Consider the following 16,819-nt stretch of genomic DNA (forward strand, 5'->3'; position numbering starts at 1 on the left):
CGCTCCCCCCGCCGGGGCCGCTCCTCCCGCCGGCGCCGGGGCTCCCCTGCCGCCGGGGCTCCGGCCCCCATGGCGCGGGAGGACGGAGAAGCAGGGCCGCAGCGCCGGCGCCCGCCCAACGCCCATCCCCGCCCCGCCGCCGCCGCCGCCGCCTCCGCCTCCTCCTCCTCCCCCTCCCCGCCGCCGCCGCCGCCGCAGGAGCCCCGCCGAGGCCCGCGCTGAGGACCGGCCCCCGCCCCCGCCCCCGCCCCTGCCCTCCATCCCCCTCCATCCCCCTGCCCTCCCCCCCGGGCATGTAGCGGGGCCCGGGCCCGGGGTCCGGCGGCGATGGCCGGTCCGGACGGCGGGAACCTGCGGACCGCGCCGCTGTGGCGGGACGCCGCCCTGCGCGCCAGGAAGCTGCGGACCAACCTGCTCCAGCTCACCCTCGGCCCCGCCGGGGACCGCCCGGGGGACCGGCTCGGGGACCGCCCGGGGGACCGGCCCGGGGACCGACCCGGGGACCGTCCCGGGGACCGACCCGGGAACCGTCCGGGGGACCGTCCCGGTGACCGACCCGGGAACCATCCCAGGGACCGGCCAGGGGACCGACCCGGGGACCGTCCTGGTGACCGACCCGGCGACCGTCCGGGGGACCGTCCTGGCGACCGACCCGGAGACCGTCCTGGTGACCGACCCGGGAACCATCCCAGGGACCGTCCAGGGGACCGAGCCGGGGACCGTCCGGGGGACCATCCGCGTCCCGGAGACGGCCCCGGGGTCCGGGGACATCCCCCCGCCTCGCCCCGGCTCCCTCCGCCCGCCGCCCTCGGGGCCGTCGAGGTGCTGAACCTGGGCCACAACGGTCTGGAGTGGCTGCCCGAGGGTCTGGGGCCGGCCCTGGGCGGCCTGCGCGTCCTCAACCTGCGCAGGAACCGCCTCCCCCGCCTGCCCCCGGCGCTGGCCGAGCTCGGGGGCCACCTCACCGAGCTGGACCTCAGTCACAACCGGCTGAGCGGGCTGGGCGACGAGGCGGTCGGGGCCCTGGGCCAGCTGCGCAAGCTCTGCCTCGGCCACAACCAGCTGGCCGCCCTGCCCGCCCGGCTGGGCGCCCTGGTCCACCTGGAGGAGCTGGACCTCAGCTTCAACCGGCTGGCCGGCCTGCCGGACTCCCTGGCCTGCCTGCGGCGGCTGCGCACCCTGGACGTGGACCACAACCAGCTGACCGCCTTCCCCCGGCCGCTGCTGGCGCTGGCCGCCCTGGAGGAGCTGGACGTGTCCGGGAACCGGCTCGGCCGGCTGCCGGAGGAGATCGGGGCCCTGCGCGCCCTGAAGATCCTCTGGCTGAGCGGGGCCGAGCTGGCCGAACTCCCCGGCGGCTTCTGCGAGCTGGCCGGCCTGGAGAGCCTCATGCTGGACAACAACAGGCTGCGGGCGCTGCCGCCCCGCTTCAGCCTTCTGCACCGCCTCAAGACCCTCGACCTCTCCTCCAACCTCCTGGAGGAGTTCCCGGGGGCCCTGCTGCCCCTGGCCGGGCTGGAGGAGCTGTACCTGAGCCGCAACCGGCTCTCGGCCGTGCCCGCCCTGATCGCCGGCCTGGGCCGCCTGCTGGCCCTGTGGCTGGACCACAACCGCCTGCGCTACCTGCCCGACGCCATCGTGGAGCTGGCCGGCCTGGAGGAGCTGGTGCTGCAGGGCAACCAGATCGCCGTGCTGCCCGAGGACTTCGGCCAGCTGACCCGCGTGGGCCTGTGGAAGATCCGCGACAACCCCCTCATCCAGCCGCCCTACGAGGTCTGCATGAAGGGCATCCCCTACATCGCCGCCTACCAGAAGGAGCTGGCCCACTCGCGGCCGGCCGTGCAGCCGCGCCTCAAGCTGCTGCTCGTGGGCCGCAAGGCCGCCGGGAAGACCCTGCTGCGCCGCTGCCTCACCGAGGGCCCCGGGGAGCCCGACGGGGCGGGGCCCGGGCCCGACGGGCGCCCCCCGGCCCCTCCGCCGCCCCCGGCAGGCGGCGGGGGCATCGAGGTGACCAGCTGGGCGGCGGACGCGGCCCGGGGCCTGCACTTCGTCGTCTACGACCTGGCCGGGGACGACAGCTACGAGGTCATCCAGCCCTTCTTCCTCTCGCCGGGGGCCCTCTACCTGCTGGTGGTGGACCTGGCGGCCTACGAGCCGCGGGGCTTCCCCGCCGCCGTGGGCTCCTTCCTGCGGCGCGTGGGCGCCCGCGTGCCCCACGCCGTGGTCTGCATCGTGGGCACCCACGCCGACCTGTGCAGCGAGCGGGAGCTGGAGGAGAAGTGCCTGGACATCCACCGGCAGATCGCCCTGCAGGAGAAGCGGGACGCGGAGGGCCTGCGCCGCCGGGCCCGCAGCCTGGACGAGGCCCTGGCCCGGGACTTCGAGCTGCGCTGCGCCAGCCCCCGCGTGGCCTACTACGGCGTCTCCGACAAGAACCTGCGGCGCCGCAGGGCCCACGTCCAGTTCCTGCTGAACCACCGGCTGCAGATCCTGTCGCCGGTCCTGCCGGTCAGCTGCCGGGACCGCGGCCAGCTGCGCCGCCTGCGGGACAAGCTGCTGTCGGTGGCCGAGCACCGCGAGATCTTCCCCAACCTGCACCGGGTGCTGCCCCGCTCCTGGCAGGTGCTGGAGGAGCTGCACTTCCTGCCGCCGCAGGGCCGGCGCCTGTGGCTCAGCTGGTGGGACTCGGCGCGGCTGGGCCTGCAGGCGGGGCTGACCGAGGACCGGCTGCAGAGCGCCCTGTCCTACCTGCACGAGAGCGGCAAGCTGCTCTTCTTCGAGGACAGCCCGGCCCTCAAGGAGCACGTCTTCCACAACCTCACCCGCCTCATCGACATCCTCAACGTCTTCTTCCGGCGCGACGCCGCCCTCCTGCTACGCAAGCTGCTCCCCGGAGAGGCCGGCGGCGGCGGTGGCGGCGACGGCGGCGGCGGCGGCGAGACCTGGGACGGGGGTGACGACGGGGTGGAGGACGGGAGGGAAGCGGGTCCCGCCCTGCCGCCTCTGCCTGCCGCCGCCTCTCCCACCTCCTCCTCCTCCTCCTCCTCTTCCCGGGACCCGCTGCGGGCCGCCCAGCTGCGCCACTACGTGGAGGGCTTCCTGCTGCACGGACTGCTGCCGGCCCACGTCATCCGGCTGCTGCTCGAGCCCCACGTGCAGACGCCGCAGGACCTGCAGCTGCTTCTGGAGCTGCTGGAGAAGATGGGGCTCTGCTACTGCCTCAACAAGCCCAAGGGCCAGCCCCCGCCGGGCGGCGGCGCCGGCGCCTCCCCCGCCGCCTGGTACAAGTTCCCCTGCTACGTGCAGAACCGGGCGCCTCCCGCCGAGGCCTGGGTGACGGGCGCCGGCCCCGCCGGCCAGGCCTTCGTGGCCGAGCAGCTGCAGATCCGCTACAGCTTCCCCTTCGCCTCTCCGCCCGGCCTGTTCGCCCGCTACAGCGTCCAGATCAACAGCCACGTGGGGCAGCGGGCCGACGGCAAGTTCCAGATCTTCGCCTACCGGGGCAAGGTGCCCGTGGTGGTGAGCTACCGGCCGGCCCGGGGCGCCCTGCAGCCGGACACGCTGTCCATCGCCAGCCACGCCTCACTGCCGAACATCTGGACGGCCTGGCAGGCCATCACCCCCCTGCTGGAGGAGCTGAACGGGCTGCTTCAGGAGTGGCCCGGCCTCTACTACACCGTGCACATCCTCTGCTCTAAGTGCCTTAAGCGAGGCTCGCCCAATCCGCACGCTTTCCCAGGTAAGGCGGGGGCCGGGGGCCCCGGTGGGCTGGGGCGGGGGGCCCAGGGCGTCAGGACTGGAGGGGCCGTGGGAACTGGGGTGGGGGTGAGTGACCGAGAGAGAGGACTCTCCTGTTCCGGCGGGAAGCTCTGGGGCCCGGTCAGAGATGGGGCCCGGCACCCCCGGGCAGCCCATCCTGGCCGGCGTCCACAAGCTCAGAACCTCTCGGGTTGGCGGTGGTGGGGAGGGGCGGCAGCTGGCCCAGGCTGACGTTTCCCAGCCGCCCCTGGAGCTCGGAGTGGTTCCGAGGCTCGTCGGGCGGGGCAGCCCCCAAGCTCGGTCCCGGGGCCTGCACTTCTGTTGGCATCCTTCTAGCCCCCAGGGAGGGGGCATCCCGGACCTCTAGAACGGGGTTAAGAAGAACCAAGTTTTTCGGCCTAGGATTTCCAGCTCTTTCTTCCTTTTCACCACACTGTGAGGCAGGGAAATTCTCCCGGGTGCGAGAAGGGGGCCCCGAGCATAGGTGTCCACCTCTCGAGTGATATTCAGGAGGCTCCTTGGGGCCGCGGCTCTGGGTGCGCTGCCCCGGGGTTCGCGGCCTGGAAATCCACCTCCCACCGGTTGGGCCGTCTCTTGTTCCAGAGTCTGTGTTCCGGACCCCGGAGAGGGGTGTGGGCCAGCTGGGCGCAGGCCGCATTGTTGGCACAAAGACAGGAGCTCTCCGTGTCGGGGCGGCCGCTTCACCTGGCATCAGTCAGCCAGTCGGTCGGGGAGTAAGTACTGAGCGCCTGCTGCATGCGGGTCACTGTATCGAGAGCTTTGGAGCTGTACAGATTTAGTAGATGAGATCCCTGCCCTCTAGGGGCCTCAGGTCTAGCTGGAGAAGGAGATGCTAAAGTAATTTCCAACAGGAGGACTAGGGGAAAGGGGACCCGTCCTTGAGGGAGTGCTCGAGGAACGGGGCGCGGGAGATCGGGCAGCCATGCTCGGGGAGGTGAGTGCACCGGTGCTTGGGTGGCACGGAAGAGAAGGGGCCATTCTTGCAGAGAACTGCCCTATCGCAGGCCGCATCGATGTCGGCTTCTCTTTCCTGCCCACTCACCCTGACGGCTTCACCTTGCGTTTGTCAGAGGGGGAAAAAAGAGCGGGCCGAGCCTAGAGCCAATCGGACCCCAGAGCCTTTTCTGAGCTAACGCGCTCCTCCCCGACACCGAATGCAGTTGGCAGCGGTATCTGGGAGGAACTAGGTCCTGGTGTTCCGGATGGTCACCGCTTTCCGCTGCCCCAGATCCGGACTGGGTCATTCATGGATTGAAAAGAGCTCTGGGCTTTGGACCCAGGCTCCGGCCCCAGTTCCTGCGCTTCAGCTCCCATCTCCAGGCTTCGACCCCCATCCCCAGGGAGGGCCTCGCCGGCAACAAAGGTCGATGAGGGAGTCTAGAATTTGTTCTCGCCATGTTCCCGCCGCGGTGGCGGCTGCTGAGTATTTGTTTACCGTCCTGGGCGACTGAGTTCGACCAGAATGATTCACGGCTTGAAAAGCCTGCCCTGAACAAAGAAATCGCCCGTGGTGGGTACGAGATGTTTGTAATTGGCTTTACTGAAGAAAATACCCCAAGTTAATTCTTCACCAGGGAGCCAAGGCTGACACAATAACCTGCTTGTGTTATGGTAGAAAGGGGAGAGATGAACCGCTGAGCAAGCGGTCTCCTGCGCCCCAATCAGTCCATCCATCACTGGTTTTTGGTGAGCGCTTCCTGTGTGCGGCACCCTGTCCCGAGCATTTGGGAGAGGACAATACAGTGAGAAGAGACAGTCCCTGCCCTCGAAGAGCTCTCAGCCTAGCAGGGGGAGCTTACGGTCGTCAGGAGCACGCAGGATCGTTTGCAGTAAGCTTGGACTTCAGACTGTAGAAAGGGATCGGTTGTGGCTATTGCTTTGCTTTTTAAATGAGTGGCACCCGCCAGGGCGGAGAGGGTGAGCGTAGACTATAAACTTGTTGTGGGCGGGGAATGTGTCTCTTTATTTTTGCATTGTCCTCTCCCAAGTGCTTAGTACAGTGCTCCGCACACAGTAAGCGCTCAATAAATACTATTGAATGAATGAATGAATGAATGAATGAATGAATGAATGAGGAGAGTTTGGGACATCTCTCCGGGGACATATGTCGGTCTGTGGCTCAGGAGGAATGACGTGAGCTGAAAGACTGGCTGGGATGAAGAAATGCCAATCCCGTCACCGGTGTAGCCTAGAGAATTTAATCTCATTTGCTCATCTCTTTTGGTTTCTAATTTTGTTTGTTTTTTGCTGTTGGGTTAGATGGCTTTCAGTCGATCAGTAGTATTTATTGAGCACATACCTGTGCTGAGCACTGTACTAAACACTTGGAAGAGTACAGCAGGGATAAGAGACACGATCCCCGTCCTCAACAAGAAGCTCATGGTCTAGTGAAGGAGACAGACACTTGCTGACAGGAGGAAGGAAAAGAGGATGTGGACATGATATAGTGTTGAAGTAAAGTGTAAAAGTCATATTCAGAATGCCTTGCATATATCCGAGGGTTCAGAAATATTGAAGCGGTAGTTGGAGGAAGATAACCTGGGGGCTGGCCGGGAGGGGAGAAATTCATTAGGGAGGGCCTCCTGGAAGAGAAGTGATTTCAGAAGGGCTTTGAAGACGGGAGAGTCACTGTTGGCAGATGGGGGAAGGGCCTGAGCAAGAGATTGGACATGGAAGAGATGAGAAGGCCTAGGAAGTGGGTTGGCTTGAGAGGAACGAAGAGTGCAAACTGGTGTGTAATGGGAGAAGCGAGATGATCAGGTCCCTAAAGCCAACGATCAGGAGTTTCTGCTTGATGCAGAGACAGTGGAGAATACTTTAGCAGAGGCTTTATGGAATGAGAGCCAGTTGATTTCAACCTGGAGAAAAGAACAGCGCCGGTCCAGCGGGATATATTTTTGCCAGTCTCCCTGTCTCTCTGCCCCAGACACTCTTAAATAGTCATCTTGGACTGTTGGTGAATTAGCTCAAATGTTCCTCCTAAAACAGAGGGCCCGGACGGTTGGTTCTGCTTTTCCTGGGCCGAGGGTAGCAGACTGCCCGCCCGTCCCACCCCCATCTGCGTGAGCCGCCCTTGGACTGCAGACGGGCAATTTGCTCACATCCTGAAGCCCCTTGCAAGAGGTCCCCTGGTCTTCTGCCCTGTTTGACTCCTTCGATCCCAGCATTTCTCATTCTCCCCATGATGTACCTGGCCCTTCAGTGTCTCCCCTGTTCGTCTCTGGGGTACCAGAGTGGGAATTCTTGCGAGAGAAACGTTGATCTTTTCCTTCATTTTCTCTCTCACTTGGGTCGTCCTCATGTCATACTCTACGTGCCGGCCACTGAGCTTAGTGACTTTATTTCAGGCTGAGAAGAGAGGGCCGGGGCTCTTGGCTTTGGGTGGTTAGTCTTTCCAGGAGGAGATTACAAGAGGGATCTTGGATTTTCTTTCCTTTGTAAAAGCTGTATTTGGGAAAATGCTTTTCAGGCTCACTTCCCATGCCCGATTAAGTGTTGAAGCAGGGAGTCACCTAATAACTATGGTACTTGTTAAGTGCTTAGTATGTCTAGCAGTCTACTGAGCGCTAGAGTAAATTAAGTTAATCGGGTTGAACATAGTCCTTGTCTCACATTGGGCTCACAGTCTGAGGAAGAGGGAGGAGGATGATTTCATCCCCATTTTACAGATGAGGTAACTGAGGCACAAGGTCACATAGTGGATATGGGGCAGAGCTGGGATTAGAACCCAGGTCCCGACTCCCAGACCTGCTGTCTTTCCACTAGGCCTGACTGCTTCTCACTGAGGCCTGCTGTGGCTGCTGTTCATTGTTCAAGGGGTCCCTTGTGTCCAAGAAGACCTGTCTGGCAGCAAGCTCTGGGAATTCTCTTGGGGAAGGCACCAGGGACTGGGGGCGGGGGTGGCGATCCGTGTGTCAGTGGTGTGATTTGTTCACCTGGGTTTGTGATCGGATGGGTTGCCATGGCCTCTGTCCCCTGTCCGAGCCATCGCGCCATACTGCCTGCCTGGGGCTGGTCAGCCCCAGCCTCGGGCTGCCTGGACCGGCTTCCGGCCTACTCCGCCTTTCTGCTTTTGCCCTTTCTCTCTCTCCCCTGGGTAGGTGTCGGTCCTGGATCTAGTCTTTCTCCAGGAACCCAGCTCAGACGACCGAACAGACGGAGGGAGGGAGAAAGAAGGGGAAGTGCCAGATAGAAAACATAAGGAAAAGACTCCATCTCTCCAACTAGCTGCTTCTCCACAGTGTGTCTCTAAGATCGCATCAGAAGAAACTCCTCTGCGCCCCCATCTGCCCCGCATAAGGCACCTGGGAGTCTTTTCTGGAGCTTGTAAGAAAGAAGAGCTGGTTAGAAATGGATCTTGTCTTCCCAGTGATTTGTCAAGCCTGAAGATGAGAAGGCTCCTGTTTGGGTGCCAGCTCCAGCTGGCGCAGCCTGTGCACTCAGAGGGCCCCGGGACCAGAGCCCGGCTAATAGCGTGGCGTCCTGCTCACCCTCCTCCTTTATTCACTGCCCCAATTTCTGTTCAGTTGTCGTCCTACACCTCGGCTGCCAGTGGCACTGGCGTTTGGTAGGAGCAGCATGGTTTAGTGGATAGAGCATGGGCCTGGGGGTCAGGAGGTCATGAGTACTAATTCCACCTCTGCCATGTGTCTGCTCTGTGACCTTGGGCAAGTCGCTTAACTTCTCTGGGCCTCATTTGTAAAACAGGGATCAAGACTGTGAACCCTATGTGGGGCAGGGACTGTGTCCAACCGCATTATCGCGTATCTACCCCAGTGCTTGGAACAGTGCCTGGCATATAGTAAGTGCTTAACAAATACCATAATTATTATTATTATTGTTATTTGGTTGGGTTTTTTTGCATATTTGTTAAGCGCTTACTATATGTCAAGCACTTTTCTCAGCTCTGGGGTAGATGCAGATTAATCGGTTTGGACACAGTCATTCTGCCACGTGGGGCTCACAGTCTAATTAGGAGAGAGAACGGTATTGAATCCACATTTGACAGTTGAGGAAACTGAGGCCCAGAGAAGTGAAATGACTTGCCCAAGGATCACACAGCAGGCAAGTGGTGGAGCCGCGATTAGAACCAAGAACCTCCCACTCCCAGGCCCTGGCTCTTTCCCCTAGGCCATGCCGTCTTTCCGGCTCTGGGTATAGAGCCGAGGGGAGGGGGCGTAGGCTGCGGAACTCTTGCAGTTCCTTAGAAGCTTGCAGCTACAATAACGTTTGAATGGAACTACAAGGAAAACAGCAAGATTGAAAATACATGCTTTTTGTTTTACTCTGGGGTGTTAATAAGAGGAATTGTGGTATTTGCTAAGTGCTTACTATGTGTCAAGCACTGTACAAAGCTCTGGTGATTTTGTGAATTTCCAGGGCTAGAAGTCAAACATCATCTCTACCTTGAATGATGAAATTCTGAACCTTAGACAGGGTATTAGATGTTGTTTTCAGCTTCCAGATGGTTTAGTTTTGTTCTCTCTGTCCCACTCTTTCTTCTCCTTCTCCCTCTCTCCCTTATCTGCTCTGGCCCTTCTTTTCCTCAGTCTCTTCCTGTCGCCCACCTTCCCTATCTTGGTGCCATCAAGTTCAAGGATTGGCAAATAAGCCTGGTGAGGAAAGGTTCTGGGAATCTGAGTTTCCTGGGCCCGGAGGAGGAGAAGACCGAGTGAGGCATGACTTCTGATATGGTCCTTAATCTCAGATGCTGGGAAGCCGTCATTGCACAGCAGGGGCAGGAGAGGAGGACAAGGAGGAGGAGCAGCTGGTCTGGGTCTCGGGGAAAGGGAGAGCCGTGGAGATCTGACAGGAGGGAGCTGACGCTCCGGCTGGGAGCAGTTCCTCCTGCTAAATCCAAGGATGGGTCCCTCTTGCGGGTTGGAGAGTTCTCCTTTCCCAGAGATTGCTGTCTGTGAGTCTAGGACTGAGCCACATTCATCGTGAGTGGGGAAAGTTCAGCCCAGAGGGTGGGTGGAGCCATGGGCTCTGGGGGCCCGGGGTCTTCACTGGGAATTCCTGAGAAGTGGGAATGAGGAGAAAGATGATCTGTCCAGGACCCCTTCCTCCAATTGGTTGTTTTTGAAAGTATCCTCGTTGCCTATTTCGCTATCGGGTCACGCTGGCATTCTTTCTGTTTCTTAGCTTCCCGTGATGAGATCGGGTGTGCTGTGTGGTGGAGGTTCCTTTCCCTTTAATCATCACCATGTGAGCAGCCCCTTTCTCCTGAGGGGGCCTTTCCATGGTGCAATGGGAACAGAACCAAACTCTGAAACCGAGCTGGTCTGGCAGGGCCGGGGCTGGTGAAGGCAGGATAAGGGACTGGCCTGGCGGTAAGGCTGGCTTGGGCTTCTGTTTCCCAGGGGTTATCAACCAGATCCTCCCCCTTTTTATTACTTCGTGTTATTGGTGATCACAGTTTCTATTCTTGGTACAAGGATGATGAGCTCTGCATTGTCTGCATTATGGTGTGTGTGTGTGTGTGTGTGTGTGTGTGTGTGTGTGTGTGTCCATGTATGACGGTGAAGGTGTCGCAGGTTGGATCAGGGTTCTTTGTGTGTGTTTGTGTGTGTCTGCATATGATGGTGAAGGTGTCCCAGGCTGGACCAGGGTTCTCTTGAGAGTGACCCCTACTAACACTGCGGGAGAAAGACTAAGAACTGGAGAGTTGGAAGAGAGCAGGGGGGGTAGGCCTGAACCCAGGCCATTTCTGGAAATTTCTCTTTTCCTCTAATCTCCAGAGAAAACCTTCCAGCCTCCCTCTAATAAATAGTGAGAGCTCAAGTGTCTTACATAGGGGGAATGGGAGCACTGAAAATTTTATGATAATGCCTCAAAACCACACTCCAGACAAGAGACAGCGTGGCTCTAGTCAGAGGTCACGGGTTCTAATCCCAGCTCTGCCACTTGTCAGCTGTGTGACTGTGGGCAAGTCACTTAACTTCTCTGTGCCTCAGTTCCCTCATCTGTAAAATGGGAATTAAGACTGTGAGCCTCATGTGGGGCAACCTGATTACCCTGTATCTACCCCAGCGCTTAGAACAGTGCTCTGTACATAGTAAGCGCTTAACAAATACCAACATTATTATTTAGTGGATAGAGCATAGGCCTGGTGGGAGATAGAAGGATCAGGGTTCTAGTCCCCACTCTGCCACTTGTCTGCTGGGTAACTTGGGCAACTCACTTCACTTCTGGGTTTCAGTTACCTCATCTGTAAAATGGGGATTAATATTATGAGCACTACGTGGGACATGTACTGTGTCCAACATGATTAGCTTGTATCTACCCCAGCGCTTAGTACAATGCCTGACAGGGTACTATCTGACGAACAATTACTCTCCCCACCTTCAAAGCCTTATTGAAGGCACATCTCCAAAAAGCCTTCCCTGACTAAGCCCTCATTCCCTCTTTCCCACTTCATTCTATGTTGCCCTGACTTGCTCCCTTTATTCATCACCCCCACCCCAGCCCCAAAGCACTTACGTACATATCTGTAATTATTTATATTAACATCCGTCTCCCCCTTTAGACTGTATGCTCATTGTGGACAGGGATATTTTCTATTACATTGTTGTGTGGTCCTTCCCCAAACGCTTAGAACAGTGCCCTGCACACAGTAAGCACTCGATAAATACAATTGATTAATCGATTAGCACATATTAAGCACTTATTAAATATCGTTAAAAAAGAAATGCTAGAGTTTTTTCCTATTGTTTCTCTCTGCCTCCTCCCTTCCTTTCTGCCTCCTCTCTTCCCTCCCTGTTCCTCTTCCTTTGTCTCTTCTGTACCTCCTTTCTCTCCCTGGGGAATGTCCTAAAAGATGGGAAGGGAGTGAAGCCCTGAAACCTGCTTTAGTCATTGATGTCCAAGTGTCAATGAGTAATTTCTGATTCTCCTCCACTGCCCCCTCCCCCCACCCCAACCATCCACCCATAGGTTTATGACATGCATTCTGGGCCCAGAAGAAGAGAAATCTCCCAAATTTGAAGTTCAAATTCTTAAACAACTCCAGTGGTTGCCTATCGACCTCCGCTCCAAACAAAAACTCCTCACTCTAGGCTTCAAGGCTCTCCATCACCTTGCCCCTTCCTACCTCTCCTCCCTTCTCTCTTTCTACCGCCCACCCCGCACGCTCCGCTCCTCCGCCGCCCACCTCCTCACCGTCCCTCGGTCTCGCCTATCCCGCCGTGGACCCCTGGGTCACGTCCTCCCGCGGTCCTGGAACGCCCTCCCTCCTCACCTCCGCCAAACTGATTCTCTTTCCCTCTTCAAAACCCTACTTAAAAATCACCTCCTCCAAGAGGCGTTCCCAGACTGAGCTCCTCTTCCCCCTCTACTCCCTCTGCCATCCCCCCTTTACCTCTCCGCAGCTAAAGCCTCATTTTCCCCTTTTCCCTCCGCTCCTCCACCTCTCCCTTCCCATCCCCACAGCACTGTACTCGTGCGCTCAACTGTATATATTTTCGTTACCCTATTTATTTTGTTAATGAATTGTACATCGCCTTGATTCTATTTAGTTGCCATTGTTTTTACGAGATGTTCTTCCCCTTGACGCTGTTTATTGCCATCGTTCTTGTCTGTCCGTCTCCCCCGATTAGACTGTAAGCCCGTCAGACGGCAGGGACTGTCTCTATCTGTTGCCGACTTGTTCATCCCAAGCGCTTAGTACAGTGCTCTCCACATAGTAAGCGCTCAATAAATACTATTGAATGAATGAATGAATAGTTTTAGATCTGAGAAGCTTGTTTTTGCAGTGGAAACACAAAGACTCTTTTCCCTCTGCTGAAAGGCAGAAATGGCCAGATTTTTTTTCTCTGCCTTAAAAAATTATCCTCAGGCTCTAACGAATGGTGTGAAATCATGTGTGAAATTCCCTTTTGGCTGACCTTTGGAGCAGCTGAAAACACTGTTCTAATTGGGAAACGTTTGTGACCTTAGCTACTGTGTTCATTGCTGCATTCTTACCTTTCGGTCAAGTACTGAAGGTGGCTACATTAGAATTAGTAAATTTAAAAAAAGTCCCCTGGGAATTAAAAGATGTAAAAATTTAGTTTTGATTCTTTCGTTCATTAGTATGTGTTGAGAACCTTGCAGTGGACAGAGCACTGGTCTAGGTATTTGGAAGCATTCAAGGAGAGCGAAAGACACGGTCCCTGAGCTGATTTTGGAAACTCAGCTCAAACCTTAGCATGCCAAAGTCCTTTTCAATGTGCTCCAAAACACGTGCCTCATTTATTTTTTCTGCTGGCACCTCCTGTCTTTTGCCATATATATATATATATATATGCGTCTGGCAAAAAATCCAATTGTAAGGAATAGGAGAAATGGATGGACAGAAAGAGTTCCTTTTTTAAGGAAGGTGGGCGACTGCAGTCACACCTGTCTAAAAACAATCCACGTCCTCCAGGACTCCATACGCATTTGGAAGATGTTCTGAGAGTGGGTTTTTCCCAAGAGCTTCAGTGAAAAGGCTTTGGAAGAGAGAGTGAGTCCCCTGTCCCCTCCACGGCTGAAGATGGAGAAGGAACCTATGATGCTGGTTGAGGGGTGGAATGCGGTGTGGTGTATGTCTGCAGGCCGGGAGGGCAAGCACACAGCCCGGCCACCCTGTGCCGGAAGCCTGAATCCCCTCAGCTTTCCTAGAAGGCAGTAGTTCCTAAGTGGTTTTGAGCCAAGCTGAGAAGCCATTCGTCGGTCAGCAGGTTTCTACACCATAGGGACTTTCTATAGTGAAAGATTTATGTTTCCAGTCCGCCCGGCGGGATCGATGTCTCCCTCTGAACAGGCCCCGTTTTTCCCCCAGTGGAGGCATTCTTGGTTTCCAGTGTGACCATTATGAGATTTATTTAACCCTTAGTAGGGGCCAAACATTGGGCTAAGTGCTGAAATAAAAACAGATGAAGCAGAGCAGTCACAGTCCCTGTCCTGCTCAAGGCTTTCAGTTGAAAAAGCATGGACAGCCAGTGTTTTATTCCCATTTCACATTTCTGAAAACTGAGACACAGAGGGATTAAGTAACTTGCCCCAGGTCAGGCAGCAGGCCAGAGGCAGAGCGTGCATAGGCCTGGGAATCAGAGGACATGGGTTCTAATTCTGGTTCTGCTACTGGTCTGCTTTGTCACCATGAGCGAGTCACTTAACTTTTCTGGGACTCAGCTTCCTCATCTGTAAAATGGAATTCAGTGCCTGTTCTCTTCCCTCTCCTGCTTTTTTATAAATTGTACTTCATTCAGTCGTATTTTATTGAGTGTTTACTATGTGCAGAACATTGTACTAAGCACTTGGGAGAGTACAGTATAACAGTAAACAACATGTTTCCTGCTCACAACAAGCTTACTTATTAAGCGCTTCCTATGTGCCAAGTACTCTACCAAGTGCTTGGTTAAGTACAAGATAATTGGATGGGATGTTAATAATAATAATAATAATGGAATTTAAGTGCTTACTCTGTGCCAAGCACTGTCCTAAGTGCTGGGGTACATACAAGGTAATCAGGTTGTCCCAAATGGGGCTCACAGTCTTAATCTCCATTTTATAGATGAGTTAACTGAGGCACAGAGAAGTGAAGTAACTTGCCCAAGGTCACACAGCAGACAAGTGGCAGGGCCGGAATTAGAACCCACGTCCTCTGACTTCCAAGCCTGTGCTCTCTCCACTAAGCCTCGCTACTTCTCCAGTCCAGTCCCTGACCCACCTGGGACTCCCAGTCCAAGTAGGAAGGAGTAGGTTTTAATCCCCGTTTTGCAGATGGGGTATCTGAGGCACAGGAAACTTAAGTGAATTGCCCCTAGTCAAACAACAGACAAGTGATGGAACCATGATTAGAACCCATGTCCTCTGATGCCCAGGCCCATGCTTTTTATAACTAGGCCACACTGCTCTCTTACTACTTAAAAACTGCAGGCCACGCGTGGGACAGGAACTGTGTCCGGCCTGATTATCTTGTATCTATCCCTGCACGTAGTTCAGTGCTTGGCACATATTAAGCTCTTAAAAAATACCACAGTTATAAGGTTTACCGCCCTCGGTCCCTGTTCTTGAATGGGAGGAAGGTGGAGCTGTATTACTCCCCAGGTGGGTGCTTGGCTGGTCCAGGGGGTGGCCAGGGGTTGGGGCAGAGGGGGCGTGGACACTTGCTGCTCATCAGGTATGTGTGCTAATGTCAGTGATGGGGTCTGCCATAGCCCCGGACTAGTTATACCTGACTCCCAAGCCATTTCTGCCTGGGCAAAATGAATCCCGATCCTGCAGGTTCAGGTCCGGAGTGAAATCTTCTCCTCAAAACCTACACCTGACCCCTACAATTCCAGCCAGCATCTGGGAAGCTGGAGAGCGGGGAGCTGTCTCCCAAGTATCGGTGTCTAAAGTGTTAAATTGACCGGATTATTTTACTCTGGTTATTTGACATTTTGGCAGTGGAAGAAAGCGGGACTTGGGGAGTTCCCAGATCATTTCCCCAGGACTTTTATGGTGATTCCAGCACAAAATGTGGCCATTTCCTCCTCGGGGAAGAATTTTTAAAGCCCATAGCTGCTTGGTAGCTGCAGGGGAAACAGTCAAACCCCAGCAGCGAAATTCCTTTACTGATTCCAAATGTGGCTGTTTTCTTGGCAAGGTGGGGAGAGAGTAGCCAGGATGTGAGGGCTCGGAGGAGGCTGGGTTTTCTTATTCAGACTCTTAGGAAAACTCAGTTGCTTTTACTGCGGGCGTTGCTGTTTCGGTTTAATCCTGTTGTCAGCGTCCGGGCAGCCGGCTGCTGCCCCGAAGTTCAGCCTGGTCCACGCACACACACGCCGCCGAACGTTCAGAAACCAGACCAAACAAGGCAACGCTGCCCCAGCACTGAGAATGCAAACAAACGGCTGCGAGAGCAGACTCAGGGCGGCGGGACAGGCTGGCGTCGCAGCCCCACCCCCCGCCCCCACTCGATCGGAGGGTAGAGGCCCCCACCGGGGCTCCGGGGATCTCTTCTGTCTGTCACGTCATCTCTGGGGTGCCCTTGTAGAGCAATGGTGAGGCGGGCAGGGGATGCAGTCTCGGGGCCGAAACCCACTCGAGCTCGCATCAGGGGTGGCCCGGGGCCAGAATCGGGAGTGGGCAGCTTCCTCTGTCCCAGCTCCAGGCTCCGGGGGAAAATGCTGCTGCCTTCGGCCCCCCAGGAAGCCAGTGACGAGGGGCCGGGCTGTCGGTCTCACCCCAAGGCTGACGGAGTCCTCTTGGACTTGGGGGGCAAGCCTTAGCATGGCTGGCCTGGTGGAGATGAGGGCAGAACCCTCCAGCTTCGCCCTGCAGGCCGCAGACCCCAGGCCAAGGGCCAGGCCCCACCACTGACACCAAGAGAGATCAATAGCTGTAAGTGAGAGTCACTCACTTCCAATAGAACTTCAACCGGGAAGGCTTTTTTCCCCATCAGTCAGTAGTACTTACTGAGTGCTTACTCTGTAAAGGCATTGTACTGAGCACTTGGGACAGTTCGCTAGGGAATTCAGTGGGGTCTGGAGGACAGGGGTCTGGAGAACTGGGCTCCGTCCGGGCTCAGCGAGGCCATGGGCCCTCTCAGCTGCTCCCACAAAGGACACCCAGGCTCTGCTTCTGCCTCTGTGCCGGTTTGCTTGCGTGGCCTGTCCTGACCATGCCGATGATGTTCTCTGGAACCCTGATGTTACGCGTGGTTGGAGCCGGATTGCCCACTCACACGGCGCCCAGCACAGCCGCAGGGCAGGGATGTGGGGGGGGGGGGGGGCCCTGTGCTCCCTGGCTCCCCTAAAGGGCAGGGGATTGGATGCACCCTCCTCCGACCTTCCCTCAAGTACATGAAGCAGCCTCATTCATTCATTCAGTCATATTTATTGAGCGCTTACTGTTTGCAGAGCACTGTGTGAAGCTCTTGGGAGAATATGGCCTCCCACCTGCTCTATTCCATTCAATCCCTTGCTCCTCCTAACCATCCTGGAAGGTGAGTTATTAGTTAAGCTACCTGCAGAGTACTGGGATATCAGGACAGAGGCAACCCCTGTCCAACACGGGACTCGCAGTCCGA

General features: G+C 56.9%; 1 protein-coding gene across 2 annotated transcripts in view; it reads left to right on the plus strand.

Moving 5' to 3' along the window:
- Positions 1-290: 290 nt before the first annotated feature.
- MFHAS1 (malignant fibrous histiocytoma amplified sequence 1) overlaps positions 291-16,819 on the plus strand; it is a 28,741-nt gene continuing 12,212 nt past the window's right edge. For both annotated transcript variants that reach the window (XR_003762404.2, XM_029073456.2), the window contains exon 1: positions 291-3,739. Coding sequence is in view for 1 of the 2 variants with exons in the window: in XM_029073456.2 (XP_028929289.1) it covers positions 328-3,739 (3,412 nt within the window). In the remaining variant the exon portion in view is untranslated. The remainder of the gene's footprint in view (positions 3,740-16,819) is intronic.

Source organism: Ornithorhynchus anatinus, chromosome 10 (assembly GCF_004115215.2).
Source record: "Ornithorhynchus anatinus isolate Pmale09 chromosome 10, mOrnAna1.pri.v4, whole genome shotgun sequence".
NCBI lineage: Eukaryota > Metazoa > Chordata > Mammalia > Monotremata > Ornithorhynchidae > Ornithorhynchus > Ornithorhynchus anatinus.